Source organism: Gymnoscopelus braueri (assembly GCF_963280865.1).
Source record: "Gymnoscopelus braueri genome assembly, chromosome: 22".
Taxonomy (NCBI): domain Eukaryota; kingdom Metazoa; phylum Chordata; class Actinopteri; order Myctophiformes; family Myctophidae; genus Gymnoscopelus; species Gymnoscopelus braueri.
The window spans coordinates 9,905,583-9,917,793 of NC_137624.1; the positions used below are offsets into that span (position 1 = coordinate 9,905,583).

Sequence of the window (12,211 nt, forward strand, 5' to 3'; positions counted from 1 at the left end):
TACTTGAGTAAAAGCACAAAAGTATTGGCATCAAAATATACTTAAAGTACCAAAAGTAAAAGTACTAAAATGTTTGAAAATAGCAGATCTACAAGCTCACAACGCGTCGCGACTATATTTAAAACAGGGCTAATGTGGTTAATGTATGCTTTATATTAAAATGTATATCTGCAAAGTAATTAGTAACTAAAGTAACTACTAATTGCAGTGGAGTAACATTACAATATTTGCCCCTGAGATGTAGTGGAGTAGATGTAAAAGTATTGAACATTGGAAATACTCCAGTAAAGTAAAGTAAAAGTACCTCAAAATTGTACTTAAGTACAGTACTTGAGTAAATGTACTTAGTTACTTTACACCACTGGTCATTGCACACACACACACACACACACACACACACACACACACACACACACACACACACACACACACACACACACACACACACACACACACACACACACACACACACACACACACACACACACACACACACACACACACACACAGCCTCATTGTAATGATCGCAATGGCTTCTCTTCTCAACTAATACATAATCATATCCGTTTCAGATGTGTGCATGGCATTCTCTTTCTGCAACCTCGCCTTGGCTTTGGTGAATTACCAACGCTTCCTGCGCAGACCTCTGCCCCAAATCAACGAGATGGCCGGTCTCTCGACGGCCGTCTACCTCCTCTACAAGCTCTCTACTATCACCAGCCACATCCTCAGCTACTGCCTGCTTCTCATCCTCAACACTTACAGCGTCATAGGCCTCGCTTTCATCTGGCTTCTGGGGACAATCTGGGCAAACCTTCTTAAAACTCAATTCTGCTCAGGCCCACGGCTTGAGTGGCTCTACAGGGCTATCGTAGGAGTCGTTCTCACATTCAGCTTTTTCAACGTCAAAGGACAGCACACCAAAATATCCATAACCCTCTATTACTTGTTCTACTCCATCTTAAATGTTGCGACTCCGATACTGCTGGCAATGATCAAGCCAGAAGTGCAGGCCATGACGTATTTTTTACCAGTCTCTTGTACGATCTTTGGAGGTACAGCGTTCGGCTTGATCTGTCTCTGTGTTTACTACGTGGTCCTGCACCCGACGCAGAGGAGGGAGGAATCTGATGACAGAATGGCAACATTTATTCAGCCATGAAATGGCTCCTCCATCCACACTATTCACTCTATATTATTATACCAAAGGCACACAGCACTGCGCAGTAAGTCCTTGATGAAGAAGCTGAACCTGTCACTAGCTAGACTGAGGCGCTACGCTCAGCGAGTGAGAAAAACAAACTCTTCCAGGCTTGCAAACAAGTTACTTTTTCTCTCTCCCTGACAATGACGATAACTTATGTATACTGTATTCAGTGTGTTAATATAGTCATTGCATGTGTTCCTGTCTTTGGAACACATGCAGCTCAGATGAACCATATCATACTGGTGGGAAGGTATTGTGGGAAGGTTAACAATACCTAGTATATTACAAAATAAATACAGAGCCATGGAGACACAGAACAATTTGCCTCTGTACAGTATATCCGTATTGTAACCGTAAAGATAGGTTTAAAGCATTGTCAAATAAATGATGAGTAACCACAGAGTTATTAGTATAATAATTACGTTGCACCGACAAGACTAGGTAAGGAAAATATACAGTAGATAATGAGTCACTGACATTGTCACTGACAAGTGCAAGCATGGTAAATACAGAGGCGGTAGAGGAGGCAGTTATCCAAGGAACCACCGTCATCACCATTTGGGCTGACCCAACAGACAGTGAGCAAGACCAGACAATGAGACACCAAGGAAACAGCATCACCATCCACAAGGAACAATCAGCAGAAACTGAGTCACACCCCTTCTACACTAAACACCAATGGGCTTTCGTCATCATTGGACCGGTCATGAGTGGCTTGGACATCGGAACAGATGTCCTGATGGCACTGTTGTATTTTGTACACGGCAGTCATGCCTGGGCTGACCTGACTCTTGTGTTCGCACTGGCTGGGCTGGTGGGAACACAGGTCTTCAGCTATGCCTGGTACAGAGATATGAAAAAGAATCCACAGACAGAAAGGACAATATCAGGCATGTCCAACAATAGACTTGTTGCTCTCCATCTTTTTGGCTTGGGCATCTTCACCAGGTATGAAACAAAACATGATGATGATGATGATGATGATGATGATGATGATGATGATGATGATGATGACGATGACGATGATGATGATGATGATGATGATGATGATGATGATGATGATGGTGGTGATATAGTGATGACAATGGTGCAGCTGTTGAGCACAATAATGGATGTTTCTCGACTATCTACTCTAAACAACATGAACAACATAATTTTTTTGTACATAATGCCAAGATATATTGTTTCAAATCTTTTTTATTGTGAAGCACAGGGTTATATTATACATTTGTTCATACATATGGATTGCTTCCTTCTTCTTTTTTTTAAACAAAAACCAACAGACATACACACAAAACGGAGTAACATGAAAAGAATACACTCAAACTTAAGCAAAAAACAAAGGGACCCTCCCGCCTCCCTTCCCCCTCCCCAGAAGTGCTTCCCCAGATTACGTGCGACACGGGTCATCCACAAGGATTAGCCTATCAACCTTTAAGAAAGGAGACTAAAGGCTTCCAAATCTTTTCAAAATCTTTCAGTTTGTCTTTGAGTATAAATCTAATTCTTTCTAAATGTAAGGATTCTGTCATCTCGTTGAGCCAGAGTTTGATTGTGGGGGCCTCTTTCTTCTTCCAAAATAATAGTATAATTTTTTTTGCAGCGATAAGGCCGTATGAGAGAAGGCGCTGTTGAGATAATTGTAATTTCTTCATCCCTTCTGATACTCCCAAGATGACTAACACTGGGTCTGGATCTATCTCTACCTCTAGTATATTGGAAAATAGTCTGAATATCTCTATCCAGAAATTCTGTAGGTTGGGAGAACTTGGGACACAGGGCATAACTGTGCAGTAGAGTTGCATCTGCTGATTTACACTTATCACACTGGGGGGAGATGTCTGGGAATATTTTGTGTAATTTTACTTTTGAGTAATGTAACCTGTGTAATATTTTGAATTGTATTAAGCAATGTCGTGCATTAATCGAACAGGTATGTATGTATTCCATACTGCTATCCCAGATGTCTTCAGTCAGTTGTACGCCCAATTCCGCCTCCCAGTTGGCTTTAATAGAGTCAGTTGAGACCGGAGCCATGTTATGTAAAGTGTCATACAAAAAAGAAATGATGCGTCTAGTCTCAGCTGCATGACTTAAACACCCATCCAATCTGTCTGGCCTTACTGATTCAAAATCAGGAATATGTTTTCTCACATAACTCCTAATCTGTAGGTATCTAAAAAAGTCTCGCTGCGGGAGGCCGTACTTCTCTTTTAACTGTATAAAGGAAGCAAATACCCCGTCCACATATACATTTTTTATGCAAATTATTCCTTTCTCCTTCCAATCAAGGAAAGCACCATCTAGTTTGGAAGGGGCGAACGAGGGATTCGCTGCAATGGGTAGTAAAAACGACATTGCCCTAAGCTTGAAGTGATTTGTGACTTGTCTCCAAATACGTATAGTGTTATAAATAATTGGGTTATAATTGTATATCTTTTTGTGTATTAATACCGGTGATAAAATGACTGCCCCTATGGTAAACGGTAGACAATCCTCTCGCTCCATTTCCAATCCATCGGGCAGCAATGCTGTATCATCCAACCAATAGGAGAGGGATCGAATGCCAGTGGACCAGTAATAGTGGCAAAAAAAATAGAGACATAATGCCAAGATATATTGATGTATACTTCTCAAGCACTACAAAGTGTCTACACCCTGTTGGTTGACTATTATCAGTTATGTCATCCATGCTGGTGCATAATGGCACCGTAATCTGTGGCAATGTGAACTGCATTTCATAGTTTATACCGTTGTTACTCAAAGTGGGGTCCGGGGACCCCCAGGGGTCCTTGAGGGGGTTCCAGGGGGTCCCCAGATAAATTATGGATTGTTAGGAACCAAATGGACCCTTCTGTTGCTGTAACTCTGAGAGTGTACAAATGGAACCAAATGGACCCGTTCCATTTGTACACTCTCAGAGTTACGTGATTGAGAGCATACCAACGATTCCCAACCTACAGTATGGCTCCCAAATAATTGGTAAAACACAGAGATTCTAGTGATAATACAACAGTAGCAAAAATGTGACCATACCATAATTGTCATTATGCCTGTCCACTGGCAGGTATCATCAGCTGATCAAGACTGCAAGGAGGGAGAAGAGAGAGGACCGCGCGAGGCTGGTGGGCATGGCTACTGATCTGAGCATGCTTGTCACGATTGAGGCGTTCCTGGAGGGCGCCCCGCAGCTCATCCTCCAGCTGTATTTCGTGCTCGGCCATGATGCAGAGCCGTCCATCATCAAAATCAGACGTGAGTGCATACGGTGCTTGTGGTAATTGTCCAGTATGTGTTTCATCACACTTGTCTATGTGAGTCTCACTGGCATATTGAATGAATTTGGTGGCAACGGCAACAAAGATGGGCGATCTAATGTTACAGCTGTGCATACTGTAGCAGGGTGGCAGCGCTCATCTCTGACATAGACCTCTAGACATGGCCATGAAGTTTCATGGCCATGTGTTGTGATTTGATTACAATACAGTGTATTGAGTCATTGCCAGTGGTGGAAAAAGTACTCAAATGTTCTACTTGAGTAAAAGTAGAAGTAGAAGTACTTTGTTACAAGTAAAAGGTGTTCAAAATGTTACTTGAGTAAAAGCACAAAAGTATTGGCATCAAAATATACTTAAAGTACCAAAAGTAAAAGTACTAAAATGTTTGAAAATAGCAGATCTACAAGCTCACAACGCGTCGCGACTATATATAAAACAGGGCTAATGTGGTTAATGTATGCTTTATATTAAAATGTATATCTGCAAAGTAATTAGTAACTAAAGTAACTACTAATTGCAGTAAAATTACAATATTTGCCTCTGAGATGTAGTGGAGTAGATGTAAAAGTATTGAACATTGGAAATACTCCAGTAAAGTAAAGTAAAAGTACCTCAAAATTGTACTTAAGTACAGTACAGTAAATGTACTTAGTTACTTTACACCACTGGTCATTGCAGACACACACACACACACACACACACACACACACACACACACACACACACACACACACACACACACACACACACACACACACACACACACACACAGCCTCATTGTAATGATTGCAATGGCTTCTCTCCTCAACTAATACATAATCATATCCGTTTCAGATGTGTGCATGGCATTCTCTTTCTGCAACCTCGCCTTGGCTTTGGTGAATTACCAACGCTTCCTGCGCAGACCTCTGCCCCAAATCAACGAGATGGCCGGTCTCTCGACGGCCGTCTACCTCCTCTACAAGCTCTCTACTATCACCAGCCACATCCTCAGCTACTGCCTGCTTCTCATCCTCAACACTTACAGCGTCATAGGCCTCGCTTTCATCTGGCTTCTGGGGACAATCTGGGCAAACCTTCTTAAAACTCAATTCTGCTCAGGCCCACGGCTTGAGTGGCTCTACAGGGCTATCGTAGGAGTCGTTCTCACATTCAGCTTTTTCAACGTCAAAGGACAGCACACCAAAATATCCATAACCCTCTATTACTTGTTCTACTCCATCTTAAATGTTGCGACTCCGATACTGCTGGCAATGATCAAGCCAGAAGTGCAGGCCATGACGTATTTTTTACCAGTCTCTTGTACGATCTTTGGAGGTACAGCGTTCGGCTTGATCTGTCTCTGTGTTTACTACGTGGTCCTGCACCCGACGCAGAGGAGGGAGGAATCTGATGACAGAATGGCAACATTTATTCAGCCATGAAATGGCTCCTCCATCCACACTATTCACTCTATATTATTATACCAAAGGCACACAGCACTGCGCAGTAAGTCCTTGATGAAGAAGCTGAACCTGTCACTAGCTAGACTGAGGCGCTACGCTCAGCGAGTGAGAAAAACAAACTCTTCCAGGCTTGCAAACAAGTTACTTTTTCTCTCTCCCTGACAATGACGATAACTTATGTATACTGTATTCAGTGTGTTAATATAGTCATTGCATGTGTTCCTGTCTTTGGAACACATGCAGCTCAGATGAACCATATCATACTGGTGGGAAGGTATTGTGGGAAGGTTAACAATACCTAGTATATTATAAAATAAATACAGAGCCATGGAGACACAGAACAATTTGCCTCTGTACAGTATATCCGTATTGTAACCGTAAAGATAGGTTTAAAGCATTGTCAAATAAATGATGAGTAACCACAGAGTTATTAGTATAATAATTACGTTTGAAATTTGAAACTAATGTAGTTATTCTACAGATGTATTGAAGTAAACTTTGTATCTAGTGACATGTGACCGACCTGCGACCTAGGCCTCCAAAACCTGCTACCATTTTGTTCTTGTCAACTCAGATTAATGTCAAAGTGAGTTACACATCATTTGTGTTAGATTTGTGTGTTAGACTATATAGAGAAAGCATTGACGGTTGTTTGGAACTAAAATATAACAGTGTAATAAGATTGGACATGCTTTGAGTCAGGGGTTTTAGATTGCATTGTAAATAAAAATATCTCTATTAATAATACATGATTATTTATATAATATGAAACCATTTATCATATGAATTGATAAGAATATCATAATATGAGACTATCATACATAGAACAAAGATATGCATTATTGTGTGCGGACCTGCTTGCTTATCTTTCATGCCAAAAAAAGAAATCTTAATGCCATTAGCCAAAGCTATAGCAATCAATTGTTGACAAAAAGTTTGTATGTCAAAGAAATTTGCTCCTCTTGGTATTTTTGAGCAACCTGCACAAAACTGTCTACACACAAACTATGGATCAATATCTAACTAAACCTTCAAGGCAAATAGTCACTTAAGGAGCAATAATATATATATATATATTTTTTAAGACAGAGTCAGACTACAATACGCACAATCCCTCAGCATTCTTCCCAGCTGTTTCCAATACACATTTGTTAATTATATGTGCATCTTCCCCTCAATTTCAATTTGGGGATGCAGTCGCTTAGGAGTCAAGGGTGTCAGAAGGTACACCCAGGCTTGATTTAAATTGCCACAGACAAATCATGACCTTAAATAAAGGCATGCATGTGCCCTTTTTAAAGACAACATAGAATGTATTCTGAGAATGAAACGGTGGCTAGAAACATCCCCCTCAGGAAGGACAGCCTGCTCTGTCCTTTCCTGTACAGGGCTTCAGTTTCGTCTGGCCAGTCCAGTTTGTTGTTTTTAAAGATCAATGTGCAAATTACACTATTTTAAAGGCTATTTCCAATACATCAGTGATGAGGGCTAGTGTAGCTAATCTTAAACTACCTAACCTAAAAAAGAAGGTTGGTAGAAGTGCATTCCTCTATACAGGGAGTGAGAAATGGAATAAAATAATTCAATACAAGAACGCTGGCCCCAAAACACACTCATCATCTGGCGACTTCGGAACGGTTACCACCAGGTATTCTTAAACGTAACCAGTAAAATTTAGCCTAAACCTAACCTTATTCCTAAACTTAACCTCAGTAAAACTTTGCCTAACCCTAAACGTATTCCTAATAAAATGGGGGGCGAGTGTGTTTTGGGGTGAGCGTTCCGGTAACCGAATAAGTTCCTAAAGTCCTGAATAAAATCCCACAGTCTTTGAACAGTTTTATGGTTTATGGCAAGTTAGACTAGAGCAAGCAGCTCCATGTTGGGCTGGATTGGACCCTTTTTGTTTGGCTGGTATGTTTTAAACACATTTTTTATTTATTTAATTATTTGTTTGTTTGTTTGTGCATTGACTTTCTGGTTGCTTGAATGATATTTTTAGGTACAATAGAATAACATAAGTGTTATCAGTTAGATTTACCTATGTCTGCCTTTTATTCATTCTGGGACTGCAATGGAATTAAGTCATCTGACTTTTTCTTTCCTAATAATTGTATTGTACCATGCACCTTGGTCAATTGATGTAGAACTTATGAAATAAAATAAAATCAGGACCAGATAAGTACAATAACCATAAGACTTGCATGGAACTATATAGATGCTGGCATTAATAAATGTCATGATCACTGTTTGACTATGACAAACTGCATTACTACACTTACTGTAAAAGTAGGCAATTGTATTTGAGAAAAATAAGTCCATCCTAGCAGCAAAATGCTTGAACTGAAGTGCATTCTGGTGTTGTGTTATCGGTTGGCCATCAGCTCCACCTTGTCGCCCCACATTGCTGTGAATAGCATATCTAAACACAAGACTCATACATTTAGTTAAACTGTAGTGTCATTATTATTTCATGACAAATGTATATTCCATACTATATCCTGTAAGTGTTTTTGGAATGAAGCTGTCATTTCAGGTGAGTCTCGTGGACCACCACCCACCGCCATTGGCCTGTTCCGAAACTCTGACTACACAGAGCCTTACCCAATAGAAGAAAGCTCGGTGCTAGCGGCCTCTGACGTGTATGTCCAACTATCTGTGGAGATACACACCGCGTTTGTGCTCGTTCTGGGCGACTGCTACACCACTCAATCGACCCAGAATGACCCTGAGCGATTCTACTTCATTCGAAACAAGTATGTGAGCGAATGGTTTGTGGTGGCAGTGTGGGCAGTGGTGTAAAGTAACTACGTACATTTACTCAACTACTGTACTTAAGTACAATTTTGAGGTACTTTTACTTTACTGGTGTATTTCAAATTGTCTATACTTTTACTTCTACTCCACTACATCTCAGAGGCAAATATTGTACTTTTACTCCACTACAATTATTTGAAAACTTTAGTTACTAGTTACTTTGCAGATATAAATGATTGCAGTATAAAACATACATCAAACACTTTAGCCCTATTTTATACCTAGGCTATTTGAAAATAGCCGATCTACAAGCTCGCATTGCGACGCGTTGTGAGCTTGTAGATCTGCTATTTTCAAACATTTTAGTACTTTTACTTATGGTACTTTAAGTACATTTTGATACCTATACTTTTGTACTCTTACTCAAGTACATTTTTAATTCTGGACTTTTACTTGTAACAGAGTACTTTTACATTGCAGTATTGATACTTGTACTTAAGTAAAACATTTGAGTACTTTTTCCACCACTGAGTGTGGGCTATGTATGGGCTACAACTAGACTGTGAAGACTCAGTTTATTAGTTCAGTTCATTTGTTTTTTGTATGAATGTAGAATCCTTTAACCTACTGTAGGGCTGGACTTCAAATAAATATCACGATTATTTCAAACTTTGGCGTCGATTATGATTAATGAACGTTTATTTTTTTAAAGTGAAAATAGCAGATCTACAAACTCAGAATGCACCAAGATGTGAAGCTCTATGAGCTTGAAGATTGGCTAATTACGCACACCATCATTGTACAATGAAGAGTAGCCTATTACAGGGCTTAACTGGTCAGTTGGACCAATTATGAATCTATTGTTTTGTGAATTGTTTTGTGTCAATTCTTTGATACAGTATATAAGACATTTGGGGGGGGAAAGTAAAAAAAAACTGCTTCTCAATTATTCTAATAACATACATGAGCAATTGTCTTGTGTGTTGGTTGGTTCATACTTGGCTCTCTTTCTTTCTTTCTTTTTTACCCTGTATACCAAATCTCTGATGTTATTTTTGCTGAATGTTAGCTTTCATATGTTTAAGTAAAAGTTATCATCATCTGTTTTTATGTCTGGAGACTCCCGTCCAGGACAGGCTCCTGACGTGCAAAAGACTGAAGAATGAAGTAGTGATTTACCACGAAAGGGCCTACAACCTGACCCTTCTTCATGTCTTCCAGGTGTCCTGCCATCCCTGAGGTGACACTGGGGGAGGGTGGCACTAGCCTGCAGGCTCGTTTCTCTGTCAGGCTCTCCCGGCGGCAGATCATCAGCGCCATCTTGTTTAGTAACTTACACTGCCAAGTTCAGCTGTGTGACCCGACAGCCTCCCCCTGTTCTCCTGTAAGTTTCGCACGCACGCACGCACGCACACGCACGCACGCACGCACGCACGCACGCACGCACGCACGCACGCACGCACGCACGCACGCACGCACGCACGCACGCACACACACACACACACACACACACACACTTGAATTATTGTATCTGGATCTGCACAAAAGATTCATTACATAATAGATGATATTAACACACAGGGGAGAATTGATGACTTACTATTATATACAGAAAGTTACAGATGATTTCCCTCTTGCAGTATTTAGCCAACTTTTTGGCATTTGTCTTTTGCAATCCTCCCAATTGTAGTCCACTGAGCACAGTGTTGTCCATGTTTGTGAACGTGGATCAGACTCCCAAAGACGAGGACAATAAGTTGCCAGTTATATCCTAATGCCTTTAATACGTTCTACTAAAGGCTGATATTTCATACAATTGGATGCAAAACAAGTGTCCGTATACAAATGAAATGGGCAGCATATTTCAAAAATAGTAACACTTTTTCAAATTTCATTGATGAACCCAACATGGGGTATTTGGCCCCATCTGACATCTGTGTCATTGTGATCAAACCAGTCTAGTTTTACAGTACTGTGTTTATACATTTTTGGTGCCCTTTACTGTACTTCTCAGATGTTATCTGAGACCAGATCCACCAGACCGTAAATCAACCGTGACACACACACACACACACACACACACACACACACACACACACACACACACACACACACACACACACACACACACACGCGCACACACCCACACCACACACACACACACACACACACACACACACACACACACACACACACACACACACACACACACACACACACACACATACACACACACACACACACACACACACACACACGTCTCGTTGTAATTCCTGTTCTCCTCTGTGTTCACTCCATTCACAGGATTGTCCAAAGTCGGAATTTGACTCCTGTGAGTGTCTATTTTAAGATTGTGAAATACAAGGATCTGAAATACTGACATGTACGGGAAACATTACAGTGAACTAAATGTGTTTTCTCTTTTTGTTTTGTATCTTCAGGGGACAAGCAAGAACTGTAGAGCAGAACCTTTCAACGTTGTTTTTCTGGGTAAAAAAAAAGGGGAGGTCTGCATTGTGTGACCTCTGTCGAATCATTCTGCACACACTCTATCTGTTTGAACACTGGGTTGCTCTGTTTGATTATTGCACTGTAGACCAGTGGCTCTCAAACTAACCCCCAGGGGGTCCCCAGATGATTTTGGGGGGTACCCACTACCCAGATGATTTGCGGCCTGAAAAGATTGAGAACCACTACTGTAGACATTGCTGTATAGTTGTTGCCCTTTTCTCTGCTGCCACATGCCATAGAATTGCTGTAGTGTGAAACTTTGCTTGCACACTCCCAGCAGGCTAAGGACGAACCTCCACCCCAAATTGTTCAAATCAGGCTCATGCTGGTACTATAACAGGCCACTTCACATTTTGGCCTATAGCTCTTGAACCGCAGGTCGTACAATAAAGATTTTGCAGCCATTAGGAGCTGCTACAAATGCTGCAAATGTCACTATAGTTTCATATGAGGTGGTTTAGAATGTTGTCTGACAAGAGCTGAATTAACAGCAATTATTTATTCCCCTCTGGTCATACTTGCTGCTACTTTCAAGATCGATTGTCCGTTTCCTGTGTATCGTCATCCAAGTTTTTATCAAGGCCAACTGCTTTATAGCAAATGTGTTGTTTGTACTGGAGGCTAGACTTGTCTTTCTCTTTTTTTTTATTCATATGATTTGAAATTAGAAATATATTGAATATGTATTTGAAGGACATTTCACAATCGTGGAAAAGCTTTCTATAAATAAGCAAGTTCATGATCTTTATCACATACACATATATTGCATACATACTTTATATCACATATTGTATTATCTTTTAAAAGGAGATGGGGAATGGGACGGAGAGATCAATGACTGAGGGAGAGAGAGACCAAAGACAAGTTCAATAATGGAGAGATCAAGTTGTTGTAAATGAGAATTTTATTGAATAAACATTTGGCAATTAGACTCTAGAAGTGCTCTCACTTGTGAATGACAACAGAGATCTTCCTTATTGAATTTACGCTTTAATAGAGCTAAATTACTTAAT

The 12,211-nt window shown here is 40.5% G+C and overlaps 2 protein-coding genes across 2 annotated transcripts in view; both read left to right on the forward strand.

Moving 5' to 3' along the window:
- Positions 1-1,162, forward strand: part of LOC308078816 (XK-related protein 9-like) — a gene marked incomplete at both ends in the record, with an annotated part of 2,823 nt that extends 1,661 nt beyond the window's left edge. Inside the window, one exon of the mRNA XM_080420165.1 lies at positions 573-1,162. Within this exon, the coding sequence (XP_080276291.1) occupies positions 573-1,162 (590 nt within the window). The remainder of the gene's footprint in view (positions 1-572) is intronic.
- The window catches only part of zbtb7c (zinc finger and BTB domain containing 7C), a 400,030-nt gene that overhangs the window by 92,715 nt on the left and 295,104 nt on the right, over positions 1-12,211 (forward strand). The window lies entirely within an intron of this gene.